At 38.0% G+C, this 20230-nt stretch overlaps 1 protein-coding gene across 8 annotated transcripts in view; it reads right to left on the reverse strand.

Moving 5' to 3' along the window:
- The window catches only part of Spag17 (sperm associated antigen 17), a 218993-nt gene that overhangs the window by 10806 nt on the left and 187957 nt on the right, over nucleotides 1-20230 (reverse strand). For all 8 annotated transcript variants that reach the window (XR_001234871.1, XM_013516486.1, XM_013516484.1 and 5 more), the window contains 5 exons: nucleotides 18408-18544; nucleotides 16973-17157; nucleotides 7715-7775; nucleotides 4847-4991; nucleotides 1892-2036 (listed from right to left, as the gene is read on the reverse strand). Coding sequence is in view for 7 of the 8 variants with exons in the window: in XM_013516486.1 (XP_013371940.1) it covers nucleotides 1897-2036; nucleotides 4847-4991; nucleotides 7715-7775; nucleotides 16973-17157; nucleotides 18408-18544 (668 nt within the window). In the remaining variant the exon portion in view is untranslated. The remainder of the gene's footprint in view (nucleotides 1-1891; nucleotides 2037-4846; nucleotides 4992-7714; nucleotides 7776-16972; nucleotides 17158-18407; nucleotides 18545-20230) is intronic.

Consider the following 20230-nt stretch of genomic DNA (forward strand, 5'->3'; position numbering starts at 1 on the left):
TATTTTTTTTTGGTTTTTCTCCGGTACCGGGAACCGAACTCACGACCTTGCGCTTGCCAGGCAGGCGCTTTTGCCGCTGAGCTAAGTCCCCAGCCCCCAAGTTGTGAACTTTAAAGGGCTTGGATGGCTCTGCTTCTGTGGAACTTTTGGTGATTGTAGCTCTTACTGCTTTTTTTGTTGTTACTCACTTTGCTTCCTCTTTTTTGGATGATCTATGTTTTTGGCTCTTCTAACTTTTGAAGCTCTTTACTGTGGCTTTGGCTTATAGTTTTATACACTGTTCTCTCAAGGGCATCCTGTCTGGCCTCTCAGACCTTTCTTTAAATCTGGGTGGAAGCCCTTTTGACCTCACAACTCTTGTATTTTGTATGTGCCTAAAACCTGTACCATATGGATAATGCCAAGGTCTGTTAGCTGGAGCAGTAGCTAGACGTTTTTTTCTCTTGGCTTTAGGGGTCTGGTGCCTATGAACTAAATCTTGAGAATAAATTTTAGGCCATTGTCAGTGTGGAACATGGTGTTTGGGGGCTTTTTTTAAAAAAAGTCTTTTACTGTTGTAATTTTGAGGTTGTAAAGGGTTGAGTCTTGTTTTTTGTGATATCTTTGTTGTTGTTTAGCAATCAAAATCTCTTTTATTTTTATAGTCTATAGCTTTATTGGAGCTTTTTAAACTAACCTTAAATTGTTTTACATTATTTTGCTGGGCTCCTTGTTCTTGATTTTTAACATAAATCTGGCTAAAACCCCCTAACAATAGCCATGTCACCCAATTAACAGGAAATAGTCTTGAATTTTTTTTTTTTTTTTTGCCAGATTAGTCTGTCACCCTTAATTTCAGTCTTAGGTAAAGTCTTTGGACACCAGCAAAATATAGAAGAACTTTTTGCCAAGGTATAACACACATTGTCTGGAGTCTAACAGCCCATGTAGTCTTTCTTTTCTTTTTTTTTATTTTTCATTTTTCTTTTTTCAGCAGAAAGCTCTCAAGCCTGGTCTTTACTAGCAGGATTTTTATCAGCCTTTTGGTCTTTTAAGTTTTGATCAGAATATCTAATTGAGTATTGCCTCAGGTACTTTAGCTCTACATTTTAGTCCATATCTCTGAACCTTTTAAAACTATAAACCAGTCTCAAAGGCTCTTGAACCCAGGTCTTTCACACTGAGCTACATTTCTACCACTTTTTTTTATATTGAGACAGCCTGTGTTCCACCTTGATAATCCCTCTTGCCTCAGATTTACAGAATGCTGGGATTATAGGTATGTACCACCACACCCAGCATAATACAAATGTTGATATCAAGAAGCAGAGTACTGCTGTAACAAATACCTAAAAATGTACAAGTATTTTTGGAGTTCGCTTAAAGTGACTGTTGGTAGAAATATGGACACTAGCTTCCATTCCCAGAAACAGTGTAGAAGGGTTCTTTCTTTCCCCACAGCCTTGCCAGGATTTGTTGTTTTTTGAGTACTTGAAAACAGCCACTTCTACTGGAATAAGATGAGATCTGAGTGTTTTGACTTGCATTTTTCTAATGACCAAAATGCTGGAGAGTAAGATCAACTTCTATCTGCAGAATGAAAACACTGCTTAAAAGAATGCTGTTTACTGTCACCAAATAAGTTCAATGTCTACCTATCTCTACTTGGGATTAACCAGCTTCTGTTTCATTATCCATAAAGTAGGAAAATAAAATCTAGTTTATAGTTAGCAGGACAATTAAATTTGATATAAAAAGATAACTACAGTATTATAGTTACTGAAAACAAATACTTTCATTTATTCAGGTGAAGTCATTTATTGATTTCTGGCTGTAAGAAACAGGGAACAAACATGAGGCCTGAGGCCTTAAATTTGAATAGTTAACAATCAAATTCCCATTTATTACTCACAGGACTTAATGTGGAGAAATGTTACGAGACATAAAGACTCCAAGAGCAGCTGAAGAAATTGTAGACGTCCTCTGGACCGTGGGATTTTCTTTCCCCTGGGGAAAATCTTTTGGTCGATTATCGTAATTGCTGCTTGTTAAAACTGGTAAAATACTTGTTAAGGAAGGGCTATGATTTTTGTGACAAAATGATTTGTACATTCAAACCCAAATAACATTTTAGAATCACAAAATCTTATTTATAGCAATGTTATATCAATCTTAGGTGCTTCTAAAATGCAAATTCTACATACACAGGTGTAGGAGTTGAACAGTGTCTTCTCCCCAGTTTACATTTCTGTCCTGTGACTGGCCTTTCTATAAAGAGCCATCACCGTAATCGGGTCCCAAACAAAATCAACATCCAGATTTTTGAGGGAGGAGAAAGATCCTGGGAAGTGGGCTATGAACTATCATTGTTGACACTGGAAGCAGGTAAAGGACCTAATAAAATTTTCCCTATTTGTACTTAATTGATGTTACCTCTATATGACAAGAAACAGAAAATTTATTAGCATAAGTGCAAAATGAGTTCATTTCTGAGTTCAGTAACAGTGATTAAAAAAGGCAGGATCAGCATTTCATAACCTTCTATGAAGAGGGCAAGAGGGCTTGATTTAATTCTCAGGGGGAAAAAACCTGGTTCTTTAGTTAGTTTTCTTCTATCATGATGGAAAAACCCTTTTCAAAATTGTGATCCTCCTTAATACTCTCTATACCCCTTTCCTAGTTTATATTCTCCATTGTATTCATTGCCTTCGCACACAACATTTTACTTATTTGGTGTGATTTTTTTCTCCAGCGGGAGCGTGTTACATAAAAACAGGGGTTTCTCTCTCCTGTTGATTGCTGTGTCCCGAACAATGAGAACAGCACCTGACACATTAGAGGCACTTACTGTCCTTGAATGAAAAAATAAGCAAATGAATTCAACTCAGTTTCTAGTGAAATCAAATTCATCTAACACAAGTTCCCCTGGCTTTCTTCTGTAGCGAGACTATGTGAATTCTCTACCACCTTCATCCTCTGCTTTGCCAAGTTTAACTCTTCAGTTCTGCTTTGAATTATTCTCCTGCCCTCTTTTGGAAGCTACAGTTTCAGTTCCACTCATTCGTATGTTTAATGTTCTTCCGATCCATTCTCTTCAGTTTACAAACATATTTAGCTCTACGCTAAACTGAAAATCTCTGATTCAGTCCATTGTATACTTGAGGTGTTATATTTCCTTGCTCTTTTCTTTAATAAAGTTCTTGAAAAATTATCAGTATCTGATGTTTATGCCTCCTGCACATCCAGTCATTCTTTATCTTTTGCAATTTAGTTTTTGCCCCAAGCAAGTCTAACTATCTTAAACTCTGAATTCACTTTGACATTTCTATAGCATAAGTCAACTGTGTCCAGCTTTTCCTTGAAATTCTTTGTAAGGTTTAAAGATATTTCATGTTTTTTTCACTGTTTGATCTGTCTCCATTGGTTCTCCTTCCTGCTGCCTAAGATACCAAATTTCTGCTCCAGTCCTGAGCATTCAGCTATCATCTCTATGTAGAAGGTGCTTAAGGTCATTTTATATCTAGCTCTCATTTCTCAGCTGAGATCCAGTTCTATATATCAATGACCCATTACCTGGCCCAAAACCAAGTAGATGAACTCATATCCTTTTACATTTTTCTGTAAATGGGCTCCAGTTTGGATTTTGCAGTTTCCTCTCCACTCCCATATCTGCCACCCATGTCCCTTACTCACATCTAATGTTGGTAACTTATAGTTCTTGTTCTCATACTTGGTCACTGAAGTAGACTTCTAATATTCTTTTAGACATCTAATTCTTCAACTTATCCTTCACAATAACACTGGATTCATTTCCATGGAGATGAGCTTATCATATTACCCACTGGATTAGCACTTTGTAGTGGTTCACTGTTGCTTAACTTATAATGTATAGGCCAAGGACTCAAGAGTTTCTAACTTGACTCCATCCAAGTCCACTTTCTCACTATATTTCTAATACCCCTTATGTGCTCAGCAAATTCAATTCCCTACTAACCCTTCCAAATACCAGAGCTTTCCTATTGGCATGGTTTTGTTCATCCTTTGTACCTAAAGTTCTCCTTCATCAGAAGTTTTCCTACTTTATAAGTCCCAGCTTAAAAATCAAATGCATATATAATACAAATCATATATAATTCATGTCACAGGAAAATAAACACTACAAGATTGAAGTAGAAAGATTTTATTTCTGCTATTGGATTATAGAATTATATAATATATTCTAAGATAGGTCTACTCTAAGCTGAAAATTTAGGGTCCGATCTTCCATTTGTATATGTGATGAAACATTTTGTACAGTACAGTATTTTGCAAATAATGAGTATTACATATCTATTTGATATTTATAGGGTACAGACACTGATATGAAGTAATGCATGTGCAATTTGGTGAATATTCAACTTTTATCATAAGATATATCTTATCTCCCAAGAAGATTACATTTTTTAAAATGACAGGCTTGCTTTTTTATTATTCTGATCATCTGATACCCCATAGCTGGCTAATAATATTGACATATGTTATACCCCATACCTCTCATATGGGTATACCCCATACCCTCTCATATGGGTATACCCCATATCCCATAGCCCATACCCCATACCTCTCATATGGGTATACCCCACACCCCTATACCCCATAGCTGGCTAATAATATTGACATATATTTAACTTATAGTTAATTGCTAATGTACCATGTGTTAGGTGTCTTTCAGATTTGACTGGATGCTATAATGAATGGCACAGTGACACTTTATGATTTTTAAGTGCAGAACTAATGAAGATACACAGACGCATTTTGGCTTCTATGCGTTCCTCAGTCATAACTTATGCACTAGAGATGATTACTTAAACTGAACCTTAAAGGATATTGGCTTCCACGGGTAAGAACATAACATCATGTTCAGTCATAATCTCAATATTGTGAGAGATGTGTGCTAATCCTTTGACGCCACCCTCTCCAAAAGCCATGGCAAATAATTCCACCTTTAGCTCTACCTGCAAACCAGCTGCCACCTAGAAGACACAATGTCACATAAAACTTTGACTTCATATCCTGATTTTAACATTGATTTGGGCAAGTTACTTAAACTTTCTAGTCTTCAGGTTTTTCATCTATAAATCTGGCACTAATAAAGGGTAGCTGACATAAGCATTTAGCAAAATTAGTTCAAATTATTAGGCAGACGACTATTGAGTACTTGGGACCCAGGAGAAACTTTTGAAGAGGTAAACCAGGTGATATATGAGAAGCAAAGGGAAATTTTTTTTTTCTTTTTGAGACAGGGTCTTGTTACGCAGTTCAGGCTGGCCTTGAACTCACTTTGTAGCCCAGGCTGACCCTGAACTTGCGGCAGACCCCCTGCTTCAGCCTCCCGAGTGCTGGGATTACAGGTGTGCACCACCATGCCCAGCAGCAAAGGGCACTTAAGTGCCAGGGTATTAGAAATGGCATTGAAGACAAACTTCTACAATACCCACAATTGTGCTATTTTCTGAGTATGGGTAGCGCAGTCGTGAAGGTCTGTCTATTGGCATTCCTGAAGTAAAGATGAATTTAAGATAAATGTAAAGTTAGTCTTATAATAAACTGCTCTCCTCTTGGTCTGTGTTATTCCAGGTCAGGACATGTAAAGTGACAAAGCCAGTAGAGGGAGACAGAATTAGTTTAAACGCCAGACTGCTTAGGTCCGAGAGCTACACGGAAGAGGCTTGTACCAGCAAAGAAGAAACCTGATACACAGTGAAGAGGAAACTTAGCGAGGCAGGGACTTCTTGCCTTGTTCCGTGAAAAGAAAACTAGCCAGGAAAAAGGAGTTGTTTTTGTTTCTAAAGGGTCTCTCCGGGGGGTGGGAACAGTTCAGGAAAAAAGAAAATCAAAAACTATTCCGTGGAAAACAATTAGATACAAATGAAATTTTTTTCAGTATAGTTTTATTAATAATAGAACTGAAAAAAATTTCCATCTTTGCAACATCGCGCATGCATCCTGGAGGGGACCCAACATTTCTGTTCCGAGACTCAGACCCTGTACTTCTCCACAGCCCACAATCGAAACAGGGCTGGGCGATGACGACATTCGGCCTGAGGGGAGCTGGAAAGGTGCCACGGTGCAGTTTGCTCAGGCTCTGAGCATATTCATTTAGTGCTGGCAACTCACCCAGCTGAGCAGTGGTCAGGTTTACATATGGAGAAGTCCATAGATTATATTTTTTGCCAGAGCCAAAGTCTACTGTCAAAAGGGAAAAAAAAACTAACAATGTATAGTGAACTTCAAAGAATACACACTGGTTTTTTAGTACCTCTAAAAGGTTGAGCCAACAGTCATTTCAGCTATTGGCAGCATCTCTACTTTAGATTAAAATGAGATTTACTAACTTTCCCGATTAGGGGAAGAAAGAGCTTGCTTTGATTTTTGGTTTTGCTTTACATTGTGAAGATTCTGAAATCTTCACATAGTACAGTGATAAATTATTTCAGAGAGTTACTCATGAATTAGTAGCTATAATCGCAACATGTATTTTTGTTTGGTGTCTCAGCTCACATACTACTGTTTTTTCACAGATCACAAAATAGTAGAGCTAGGAGGGGGCTAAGATTGCCCAGTCTAAACTCTCATCTACAGATGAGGAAAGCAAGGCTCACAGCCTTAACCATCAGCATCACTGAGCTGCTTGGTGGCAGTCATGACAAAAAGCTGGAAGACTTTGTGCTGTACAAAACTGACGTTTCCTGTGCGGATGAGGAACAACTATGTATGCTTTGAGACCGTCAGATGCAGGGAGCACCGTGTGCTTGTTAGAGGACCAGACACCCCCCCAACAGCCCTCAGGAGCCTATGTATTCTTCCTGTCTGTGATGAATGGTCCTGTATCTATTTCATCCTGTTTTTCTGTCACACTGATCTTGAGTACTTGCTATGTGCCCTACTCTGTAAGCTTCCTGTGTGTCCTGCTCTGCATCTGATTAGTGGCCTATGGGAAGTTTGCTGAGTGAGACAGAGTATTGAAGCAGCCTGAGGATACACAGAACGAGATTTTTAAGTATGATTTTGCTATGTTTTGAGATCAACTTTTGTTTACATAATTCTGTGTTTCTGAAATTATAATTTAAAATGGGTATATAGAATTAATATGCATATTTTTACTAAACACTTTATTTTAGGAATATATCAAATACAGTCAAAACAGATTGACAATGTTAAATGTGTGTTTCAAGATCATTGGAGAAAAGAAGCAGCTGATAAATTCAACAACTGTGCTGTTATTTCTTAGTATGGTATTAAATAATACCTGACAAATATGAAGATAGCAAAAGAGATTTGCATAAATAGAAACAATGGGATAATTATGTTTTTCTGGAGGTTGTTTTACAAAAGAATTTATTTAAAAAATAGTTTTCAAACATAGATATACATAATTGTACTATACTTCCTGGAGCAAGCGAGGTTAGCTTCAGAAGTATTTCCATAGCCAGAAGTTAAACAGTTTGCACATAGGGTCATTCCCATGACTCTTATGGGAAATAAGCAACAGCAAGCCACATATTCCACAAATACTTGGAAACTTTTGCTTATGATACTAGAAAAATTAGAATTATACTTGGTGTAAGCTGAATGGGCTGAATGATTCAAAAATCTCACTTCACTGGAAACATACACATTCACATGTGTGTGGACACACACACACACACACACACACACACACACACACACACACCAGATAACACATAGGACTTACGGGCCCAGGTTTGTAAGTAACTTTCAGTCCAGTGCTGGGTGGGGGCTGCTTCACCCTAAATCTGCCAGGAAGAAAGATAGATATAAATTTACGCCACAGTAAAAACACATGAGCAACTAATCAGGATGTTATAAAATCAGAAAGGTGCTAATATTTGCTATATAGGAGCCAGGTGTCCCTACCCTTAGAAAACAGTGTTAATATTCAGTTGGAAAAAGAGTTCAGGGCCCATTTCACTACTGCTTTTCCAACAGTTTTCATCAGCACAAAACAGACTCCAACCTGAGTTTTTAGCCTTTGTTGTTGGTGGCTGACCAGCAGCTCAGGCCTGGACACAGGTTGTGTGCATTTTGCCAGTGTGTGCATTTCAGAAAGCCGCCAGTGTGAGTGCAAATCCTGGCAGCCAGATCATTAAGTGGAAGAATAAAGGCTCTTTTGGAAGGCAATGGAGCATGGGCGCCCGTCTTACTCTGTCTTAGTATGGGGTTTGCATTTTTGGGGAGAGGAGAAACAGAAAGGGCTCAGAAAATGTTGAAGAACTTGAAAAGCCCTGCTCACACATGGTGCTTATTGATCTCTTTCCCTTCCTGTGGTTTGTGGATTGTGCCCGAGGGTTAAAGACCTGGAGTAAATTAAAATGCCAAGGACAGCCTACCTCCACACTGACCCCCCCCAATCCCAACCCTCCTGACATCAACTTTGCTGTCTCCCTATCATGCCTGAAGTTAACAAGCTGTAGAGTGAAAACTCTAAAAATAGAATCCTATACTTGGAGAGACAGGCTCTGCATGGATGAGTTTCATTAGCTTGGGGTTAACCCTCTATTTCATCCCACCCAGTTGTGAAAATACAAGAACACTACAACAAAGAAAATCCAATGATATCTGAACTGCTGGCCTGAGTCTGTCAGAAGGTCATTTCTTAGGAAGCAAACACTACTCCTGAAGTTGGGGATTTGCCTCAAGCAAAAGATGACAATGATGTTCCAAACTGAATGATACTGTCATTTTGTTCCACCTGATTTCCAAGTAGAGAATCACAATTATTTTTAAAGAGTTTGCCATTATAATAAAAATAACTCTACAACTGAAATATTTGTTTCATTTACAGAAAACTTCTCCCTTTCTCTCTCATGCATGTTATGTTTAAGTTTAATTCAAGATACAGGGTGTTTTTATAATTTGGAGGAATCCTAGTATATATGGTATAATATTGACCCAGTAGAAATGACTGAAGTCCTATGTGAAGATCATAAACCATACCTGTGTTAGGGCAGGGAAGTACCTCCATGTGTGAGGTAATGACCTGATATTCAGGATATCTGAAGTCTAGTTTCTTGCTAGCCTGTAAGACCTTAAAATAAGTCAGTTTCTTCCTGTAGAATAGTCTCTAAGATCTCTGCAAACTCTAAAATGCCATTGGTTTTGATCTGAAAACGAAAGACTGGCTCCTTGTCATTAAATGCCAGATAAAATATATTTTCAGCTGTCTATACAGACTGTAAACTGGGTTATTAGTTATTAATTCTAAGTTAGACCTTCATAGCAAAAATGACCCTGTTGACTCAGGTTTTTCCCTTTTGCTTCAATTATGCAGAAATACTGTAATTAAAAGTACTTTCAAAAGTTGAATAATTTAAATGATAGGAAGAGGAATGCATCACACACATACAAAGGAATCCCTGTTAAACAATCATTATATTTCTCAGCAGACATCTGTAGAACAACAAAAAAGAGATGATATATTCAAACTGATGAAAGAAAAAAAAAAACCCTACCAATTAAGAATATATACAGCAAAACTGTCCTTCAGAAATAATGGAAACATAAAGTATTTTACAAGTAAAAGATGAGGGAATTATCAATCACTAGATCTGTCTTGCAAAAAAATGCATAAGTTCTCTGATCAGACACAAAAGAATGAAATTACTATCAGGAATTTATATGCAACTATAAAACTTGCTGGTAGAGGTGATACATAGCTAAATTCAGAATACTCTAATATTGTAATGGTTTCTTTTTTTTTTTTTTTTTGGTTTTTTCTCCGGTACCGGGAACCAAACTCATGACCTTGCGCTTGCCAGGCGCTTTGCCGCTGAGCTAAATCCCCAGCCCCTAATATTGTAATGGTTATGTGTAAATCATATATAATAAGATGAATGTCAAGTCAAAAACTGTTATAAAGGAAAGTCATTATTTAATGATGAAAGGGTCACTTCAGCAAGAAGACATAAATAAATCAGGCAGGGTGGTGTAACTCTGTAATTCCAGCACTCTGGAGACTGAGGCAGAAAGGTCACAAGTTGAAGGTCAGCCTAAATCACATAGTGAATTTAAGGCTGGCCTGGACTATTTAGTCAGATCCTCCTGCCATCAAAAAAAAATGAAGAGAAGATATAAACATTGTAATATATCTGCATCTAACATTGGAATACCTAATTACATAAAGAAGATATTAGTAAATATGAAGGAAGAAATATATAATAATACAATTCTAGTAGGGGAATTCACTACCCCAATTTCTACAATGGATATATCAAACAGAAAGAAAATTCATAAAGAAATACTGGACTTCAACTTTTGACCACATGGACCTAATGGACATTCACAGAACCTTTCATTCAACAACAGGTGTATTGGTCAGCTTTTCACTGCTGTGATAAAATACATCGTAGTAGAAAGTCACAACAGAGAAAAGATGTTTAACCTATGACAACCAGGATACACAGTGAAAGAAACGGAGGGACCAGGACAAGAATATGCCCTTTCAGGCTACATACACAGTGAACTGCTCCCTCCAACAAGGATCTGCCTTCTAACAGCAGATTCAGCTCTGAACTCATCTATCGATGGGGCTGGTGGCCCCAGTATCTAATCATCTTCTGAAAGCTCCATCCCTGAACATATGAGACTTTGGGGGGACATTTAGGTCTAAACCAAAACAACAGACAAATACAATTTTTTCTCCAGCATATATGGAACATTCTCCATCATAGAGTATATATCAGACTAAAAAACAAGCCTTAATATATTTAAGAAGATTGAAATAATATCTAGTATTGGAATATTCTCCATCATAGAACATATATTAGATTAAAAAACAAGCCTTAACAAATTTAAGAAGATTGAAATAATATCTAGTATTGTTTCCATCATATGAAAAACAAATCAATAACAGGAAGAATCTTGAAAATTTTACAAATTTATAGAAATTAAAAATCTGGTCCTATATAATGAATAGGCTGAAGAAAAAACATCAAAGACGAAGTTAGAAAAATCTTGAGACAAATGAGAATGAAAATGCAATCTTTGAGGTGCAATAAAGTTCTAAGGTGGAAGTTTATTGAAATAAATGCTTATATTAAAAAAGAATATATATGTCCTATTACTACACCTCAAGGAACTAGAATAAAGACAAATTAAACCTAAATAACAGAAAGAAGAAAATAATAAAAATCAGAACAAAAATAACTCAAATAAAGAACAGAAAACCATACAAGGAATAAATAAATTTAAAAGTGCTTTATTGAAAAAAAATAAAATTGATAAATTCTCAGCTAATCAAAAAAGAAAAGAAAAAAGATCAAAATTAAAAAAGAATAAAGCAAAGAAGTTGCAAAGATGTACCTCAGAAATAAGAGGGATCGTAAGGGACTATTATGAAAAAATTGAAAAAAAAAATGAACAAATTGGATGACTTACAGGAATTGAACACCTAGAAAAATACAACCCAAGAAGAGTCAGCAAGAGGTAGGATGTTTGAACAGATGAAAAGCAGATAAAGAGGTTGAATAAGTATTCAGAAACCTGTCAATGAGGAAAAGCCCAGGACCAGATGACTTCACCAGAATACTAATATCAACATTTCTTGAACTCTTTGGAATAAAAAAAGATCTGGATTGAATAGTTCTAAACATATTTAGAGATCAGTGTCTCCTTGATAAGCCACAAAAAGATATCACAAGGAAACTACAGGCAAATTTATCTAATTAAGATTGCTATGAGAAAGGGCTGGGGATTTAGCTCAGTGGCGCAGAGCCTGCCTGGCAAGTGCAAGGTTGTGAGTTCGATTCCCGGTACTGGAAACCCCCCCACCCCCAAAAAAAGATTGCTACAAGAATCTTCAGTAAAATATTAGCAAACTGAATTCAACAGGAAGTCAAAAATATACCAGTGACCAAAAATCAATGACTTATCGCTGACACGAAAGGCTGGTTTCACGTACGCAAATCAATCAAAATGATACACCAACTTAACAGAATGGAAGATAAAAACTGATCATCTCAAATGACACAGATAAGCCATTCAACAAAGTCTAACATCCTTTCCTAATTAAAAACTACATGGTTTAAGCATAAAAGGAAAGTTCTTCCACAAAATAAAGGGCATTTATAAAAATCCATGGCTCAAATTGTAATCAGTGGGGGAAGAGCTTCCAGTGAAATCCAGTACAACATGCAGATGCCCACTCTCACATCACTACTCGGTGTAGCAAAACCTTCAAATAGCAACAGTAATCGGACAAGGAAAAGACATAAAAAAAAGACATTTAAATTAGAAAGGAAGAAGTAAACTAACTAAAACTTATCTAATAGATCAAAGTGTTTTTATTAATTAAATTGATTAATTAAAAATTAATGTTTGCAGATAATGTGATCCTACATGTAAAAACCCCAAAGATTATACAAAAATTAGAATAATTCAGTAAAATTTCAGGATACAGTGCCAACAAACAAAAACTGGTGGTATTTTAATTCACCAAGAACAACCCTACTGAAAAAGAAATCGAGAAAGCAATCCCACTTATGACAGAATTTTAAAAAAATACCTGACTAAATTTAACCAAGGAAAGACTGGCACACAGAAGACTACTACACATTAGTGAAAGAAGTTGAAGAAGGCACAAATAAATGGAAAGATACACTGTGTGCTCAACTGGAAGATCTAATAGTGGTGAAAAGTATCTGTACTAGTCAAAGGAATATAGGAATTCAGCACAATCCCTATCAAAATCCCAACAATAATGTTTAAAGAAATAGAAAAAACTTTTAAAATTTGTGTGGAATTGTGAAAGATCCTGACTAGCCAAAACAATTCTGAGAGAGAAAAACAAAATTAGAAGCACAGTATGTTCTGACTTAAAGTTATATTATAGAAATATGATAATTGAAACACACACAAAAAACAAGAATAATTGAAACAGCATGGTACTGGCATAAAAGCAGACACACGATGTTAGCTATTGCTCCCATTGCCTTGATATAACATCTGACGCCCACAACTTGCAGGAGGGGCTCAATCTGGCTCACATTTTAGGGGGATTCAGTCCATGGTCTGCTGGCTCCAACGTAGAGACACTGTGGCAGGAGGGCAAGGCAGAGCAAAACTGCTGAGCTATGGCAGCCAGGAATCAAAGTGGAGGAACAGTGCCGGAAAGAAATGGGTAAGGGACCACATACAGTACCCAAGGCTGCACTTTCATGACAGGTCCAGACATCCCCAGTAGCCTGCTTCATTAGTCCACTAGGTATTTCTTAATCCAATGAAGTTGGAATAACAGTCTGTGCCTTGTCAGCTTCACACCCAAATACACCTTCTTCAACTATACTTAATTTCCAAATAAAGACAATAGCAAGTTCATCATTCTGCCTAACATAATACAACTTTCCTCTGTATAATTGAAAACATAATAGTCCCTTCCCCAAAGTCTCAACAGTGTCAGCATTTTTCAAATGTTCCGGTTAATGTCTCTTCTAAGACTTAAGGCAAACACAGGGCCTCTGTAAAAGTAAAAAAAAACAAGTTACATAATCCAAAGGTACACTGCAAAGGGTAAGCATTCCCATTTCAAAAGGGAGAAAGAGGGGCAATGAAAACAATAGGACCAAAGCAAGACCAAACCCAGCAGGGCAAACATTAAGTCTTATGGCTCTGTATGCAGCACCCAGAGCACATGGTGGTGGAATGTGAGATCCAAAGGGCTTTGGCAGTCATGAGCCTATGCCCTGGCTGGTTGATGCCCACAGAGACTCTCTTAGACTGGCTGTACTCATGGCCTGCAGCTTTCTTTAGCAGATGTTCCCCATTACTGGCATCTCCAACCTCCTGGGGGCTTCCCTACACCTTTGGCTTCATCTCCAGAGTGTCACAGACTGCACTCTCAGGGACTGCTTGGCTGGACTCCTAGGCCTTTCTTTGATATCTATGTGTAAAGCTTCCTGACTCTACATCCCTTGCATTCTGCATGCTAGTAAATCCATCATCAGTGGACAATTCTAAAGTCAGCTGCCAGGCACTCTTGGACCATGGTTGTAGCAGCTTTTGAGGGTCTGAATGGCTGAAAGAAGAGAAACAAATCCTAGGGAACCAATTACCTAGGAATCACTTCTCAAGTAGGCATCCCAGGGATTTTTTTCCAATGAAAAGTTTACATATCTGTACCCTTGAGCCTGTAACAGGTGGGGTCTTGCTGATTCCTCAGATGCCATCACTTTTTGTGCCTGTATAAAGTACTTGCTTTCTTTTTTAGTGGTGTTAATCTTTTAGCAGCCACACTTCTCTTGGCCCCAACTTTATACAGGGTACCTCTGAGCCAAAATTTAAGTTTTTCAAACTTCTCTGCTTTTTTGTTCCCAATTCTTATCATAAATCTGGCTAAATAAAGCCAGCATTACCTGTGCCACAGCCTGAATGTTGCGCTGTCTTAAAATTTCCTCTCCCAGATTAATTAGTCTGCAACTCTTAAACTCAGTTTCCTCAAAGTCTCAGGATATAGGCAAAATATAGATAAATTTTCTTCCAGAGAGTAATTACATGGTTTCTAGTCCAACTGCTAAACAGAGTCCTTGATTCCAGCTGAAACCTTCCGAGCCTGGTCTTTACTGTCTACATTCCAGCAGCGTTCTGGTCTTCTGAGCTCCAGTCAGAATTACGTATCAAGCTCTGTTTACAGCATCTTAGGGTTTCTCTAGCCCTCAAACTGTTCCAAACTCCTCCCATGAACCAGTTCCAAAGGCATCCAAACAACATGACCAAGCATAGTCACAGCAATGACTCCACTTCTCTGGTGCCAGCTTTCCCATTGCTGGGCCACAATATCTAACACCCACAGCCTAAAGAAGGAAAGGGTTAGTTTGGCTCACAATTTAAGGGGATTCAACCCATGATCCTCTAGTTTTAAAGCAGAAACATCTTAACAGAAAGAGATGGTAGAGCAAAGCTACTGAGTTCATGGCTGCTGGGAAGCAGAGCAGGGGAACAGTGCCAGAAAAGAATGGATAAGGGACCATATAAAGTACCCAAGGCCATGTGATCTAGACATTCCCAGGAGCATGTTTTACTAATTTGCTAGGCATTTCTTAGCCCAATGAAGTAGACATATCAGGATTAAAGGCCACACAAATAGATCAGTACAACAGCATAGAGAGACCAGAAATAAACCCAAAGACGGTACTGTCAGCTAGTTGTAAATGAGGGTTCCAAGAGGACACAATACGAGAAAGAATAATCTTTCCAATAAATTGTGCTGGGAAGTCTGGATTTTTACGTGCACAAGAATGAAACTGGACCCTTATCTGGCAACATACACAAAACGAGCTCAGAATGTTTAAAACATTCAAACACAAGACCTGATGCTATAAAACTCCTGACGACGACATAAGGGAAAAGCCCCAGACATTGACCTGGGTAATGATTACTCTTTTGAATTTCACATTAAAAACTCAAGCTAAAAAATGAAAACAAATATATAGGAGTACATCAAAGTAAAAAAGCTCCCCACAACAAATGAAATGACCAACAAAATGAAAGTGCAAAGTGAAAGAGTCAAAAGGTAAAAAAATGTCAGTGAGACAATAGAGAAAGGGAAATCTTGTACTAGTCCTAGAAATACCATTATGAAGAATGACATGGTTATTTCTAAAGAATCCAAAGCTAAAACTACTGTGTGGCACAGTGATCACTCTCCTGGCATATATACAAATGCAGGGAAGTCATCACCTTGGGGTATGGGGATGAAGACTCACTCCCATGTCCATTGATGCATTATTCACAGTAATCAATAACCTAAATGTCCAAAGAGGTAAATGGACAATGGACACATAATTGATTTATGTGATATATATTTGTACATAATATAGAGTATACTATATATTACATATATGTATTTATCTTTTGACTTTTTAATAATAGTTTTCTCAACAGGTAAGAAGTAATATTCTGTGGTGGTTTTGACTTACCCATTCTTGGTGATTAATGATGCTGAGCACCTTTTCATATACCTATTGGCCATTTTTATGTCTTCTTTGGATAAGTCTCTATTCAAATCTTCTGCCCATTTTAAAATCAAGTTATTAACTTTTTCACTCTTGAGTTGGATGAGTTCTTTTAAATTTTAGATATTAATCACTTGTCACATGTATAGCTTGCATATATTTTTCCCAATCTTTTGGAATCTATTTCCAACATCATTTCATTATGTTAATAATTTCTGTTTATATATATGTGCAGTCCTACCTACGAAAGTATGAGATCTTGTCATTTGCTATAACATGGATAATCCTGGAAGACATTATGCCACGTAAAGTAAGTTAGATGTAAAAAAGTATAATCTCACCTATGTGTGGAAGTTAAAAGAAATATTTCAAAATACAAGATAGAGAACAAACAATCAGCAGCTGGATTTATGAAAATGGGGAGATGTGGGTTAAAGAATACAAAGTAGCAGTTATATGAGATGAACAAATCAAGATACCTAGTGTACAAATGAGAATTACAGGTAATAAAATTACACTGTATACAGAATTCATACTAAATAAGTAGATTTAACTTCTCTTGCCACAAAAGCCAGAAAGGGGTGGGGTAACTGTGATAATGGACATGTTAATTTGCTTCTCTCTGGTGGCTTTTTACTATCCAAATGTGTCCTACAACAGTGTTATATTTCTTAAATATACATTTTTTTTTTTTTACAAAAAGTAGTTTTCATACCAAGTTTCATAACTGGTATTATAGTTGGTGATTAATCTGAGAAATAGTTTCAAGTTTTGTGTATTGCTGAAACATTTGTACAGCTTCTGTTTGGGGTAATGACAGCTGAGAATGAATGAATGAATGAAAAATACATCAGTGAGTAAATTGCTGCATGAATGATGTGAAGAGTCAATGCACAATTACAGTTCAGAAAACACTCCCTGTGCAGTCTGGCAAAGACAAGTGGCAGAGAAGGAATGGGAACCTGGCTCTTGGCGCTTGGCCTCACCTGCAGAAGTCCACACCGACATTCTTGAGCTTCACAGTGGTTGCATAGGTGTGCCCTTCTTTAAGCACCCCAAACTTCACACATGGTGGGAGAAGGTGGAACCCAAAAGGGGGTGGCTTTGCATTATTAATGGCAGCAGCTGCAACAGAGGATGTGTTCACTTTTCCTCCAACAGGATCTTGTACCTGTGAACTCAGAAAATAATTAATAAAATGATTCTCCTTGAGGTTCCCAAGATAAGAAAAAGTTCCTGTCACAGCAGGAAAAGAACTGTTAGATTGGCAGTATCATGTAATTCCTGTGATATCCTTGGAAGAGATATTTTAGGCTTTGCCTGAAGGATGAAGAAGCTCAAATTCAGACAGGTGAAAGATACTTTGCTCAAATGTAGGTGACAAGGCTTCAAACACAGGCTTGCCCCATACTGAAGTCTGTGCTCCTTCCTCTGTGCAGTGACTATCAAAGTTAGCGCCCCTGAAAATCTCAAGGACTTAGGGCTGGGGATATAGCTCAGCAGCACAGTGCCTACCTGGCAAGTGCATGGTCCTGAGTTTGATTCCTGGTACCAAAAAAGAAAAAAAAAAAAAATCTTGAGGACTTATTAAGACACAAACTGCTGATCCTACTCCCAGAGTTTCTCTTTCTCTGGGGGCAGGACCAAGAGTTTGCGTTTGTAAAACTTCTCAGGTGTTGCTGATGCTGCTGGTGCTCTGCTCTGTGCCCTTGTCAGTCTCCAATCAGCAGCACTGATAGGGGCTGAGAGTTCGTCGGATTTACAGAATCTCCAGCTCCATGTAGGACTTATGAGCCCAGACAATCCACACGCACAATGAGTTAGAGAAGCACTCCTATCCAGCACCAGCTGTGTACACGGTAATGATTTCTATGATAGTGATGACTACTGTGTGACCTAAAAATAAAGAGAAGATAACTATCAAGACTTTACTAGCGAGCCTAAGAAGCCTTCTTGCTGCACCTGGATGGTGCAAATGTAATCTTAGAGGCTCAGGGGAAAGAGAAGAAAAGAAACTTACAATGGCTGAAGGAAAGTGAGTCTGAGGCACAGTTAGGGTGAAGAAACGAGTGGGAACAGGTTCTGTCCACATCTCAGTCACACAGATTCCAGCCTCAGCACCATCAAAAGGCTGCTGGTGATCTGGTAGTGAGCGGATAAACTGTCCCCAAAGACAAATCTCCCAGCACAGCCAATTTCAGCTTCAATTGTTTAACAACTGGCTTATAAATTTCATCTCAAGAGTCTGTAGGAGCCAGCTGGTGCAAAGTACTGCTGTAGCTGCTGTGACCACAGGCCTCATGTGAGATGGTAGAATCAGTAAACAGCAGCACACAATGACTGAAACTAGTAACTTCTATGCAAAAGGATTATAGAAAATGCTAATTGGCTCTGCACAGTTTGTTCCCATGTCCGTTTTACCTTTTCAAGTGGTTGAGAGTTTGGCTTGGAGCTCAGCAAATAGTGCGGTAACCTCACTTTTTCTTTCCTTGCTTGTCCCGCAACATCTTGCAGCAGTGACTGGGTTGGAATTTTCACAGGCACATGAAATTCTGGTTCTGTTAGAGAGGAAGTTTAAATTATGCCACATGGACATTTCTAAGGCATCTGAAGTAATACCAGAATATAAACCAGCTTGAGAACTTTGCTTTTTAAAGAGCTTATTTTAAAAAAAAAAGAAAGGCTTTTTATTGACTCTCATCTTACATTTTTACAGTTTATAAAAAATTTTTTTTTTTCTTTTTGTACCAGGAATCCATCCCTTGGTTAAAATCAAGATTCCGGTTCTTCTAGATTCACAACCCATGCGGAAGATGGGATTATCGCTGCCAGCCTTAGTAGAGATATTCAGGGAAACCCACCGCTGGCTTTGCTTGAGCTACATGCCATGCTGATGGTTGAAACCCGGATGAGGTAGAAGTGCGTGTGGGCGGAGGGACAGCAAAAGCACTGAGCATGCCAAAGTTGGCACTATCGCCAATTGTGTGTGGTTTGCTTTTGTGGGCCAATAAATCCACTAACCACCCACTCTTATTCATTCTTTTTTTAACTGAGTTTGAGTTATCCAAGTCAGGACCTTGTGCTTGCCAGGCAGGGACTTACACCACTGAGCTATCTTCCTGGCCTGCAAAGTGATTTTACATGTATTACCTAAGCCTAGCCCTTCAACAGCCCTGTGAGCTGGGTGCCACTGATAGTGCTGGCATTAGCTTTAAAATTATAAGAAATCAAGGAACTTGCCTATGATGAACTAAACTTATACACAGGTCCTTTCTAATATAGAATAAGGTAAAGTATAATAAAATATGGTTCTTAAAACCACTGAGGAAAACTCTTAGGAATTTCTTTGATTTTTCTAAGGTACTTATCATTCTAAAAAGTCATACAATAATATAGATAGGGACAAAATTAAATTCTCAGATTATGAAATTTAGTTACTTTTCTTCCTCTCAGTTATATGAGTGAAAGTAGAAAATCCACACAGCTACAGCTGAATATATTTATTCCAAATATTCCAAATATTCAGAAGGCTGTAAGAATTGTATTGTGGGCCATCATATTTAAAACCCATTTCTTGCATTTGAACCATGAGGAGAGTGAAAGGGAGGGGTCTGATAGTGAAATGTGTCCCCACTCTGTGGGGAGCACCATATTTTCTACATGCAGCGTCTCATAACCATCACAAAACCTTGTGAGCAGGACAGCTGAGAGGTCACCAACTTTGGCATGCTCAGTGCTTTTGCTGTCCCTCCCCTCACACGCACTTCTGCCTCGCGTGGTTGGAGGCCGCAGCATCCTGGTCTCGACCATCAGCATGGCATGTGGCTCAAGCAAAGCCAGTGGTGGGTTTTCCAGAATAGCTCTACTGGAGCTGGCAGTGATAATCCCATCTTCCCTATGGATTAAAACCATTGAGGGAAATTCTTAGGAATTTCTTTGATTTTACTAAGGTACTTATCATTATAAAAAGTCCTACAATAATATAGATAATTAAGGGACAAAATTAAATCCTCAGATCATGAATCTAGAAGAACCGGAATCTTGGGACTTTGTTTGTTGTGATCCATCTCATATGGAAATAACCTGTCCTATATAGTAGAGAACAGAACCAAGGGACGGAGCAAGATAGAGGCAGAGAGGAAGTGAGGAGATTGGTAATGAGACATGCATCCCTGGAAAGCCAGAGAGACAGTCTAAACATCTCTGGGGCTGGCACTATAGCCAGTTGTCTGTGGTTTGCTTTT

This window comes from Chinchilla lanigera, unplaced genomic scaffold (genome assembly GCF_000276665.1).
Source record: "Chinchilla lanigera isolate Chin_1 unplaced genomic scaffold, ChiLan1.0 scaffold00034, whole genome shotgun sequence".
Taxonomy (NCBI): domain Eukaryota; kingdom Metazoa; phylum Chordata; class Mammalia; order Rodentia; family Chinchillidae; genus Chinchilla; species Chinchilla lanigera.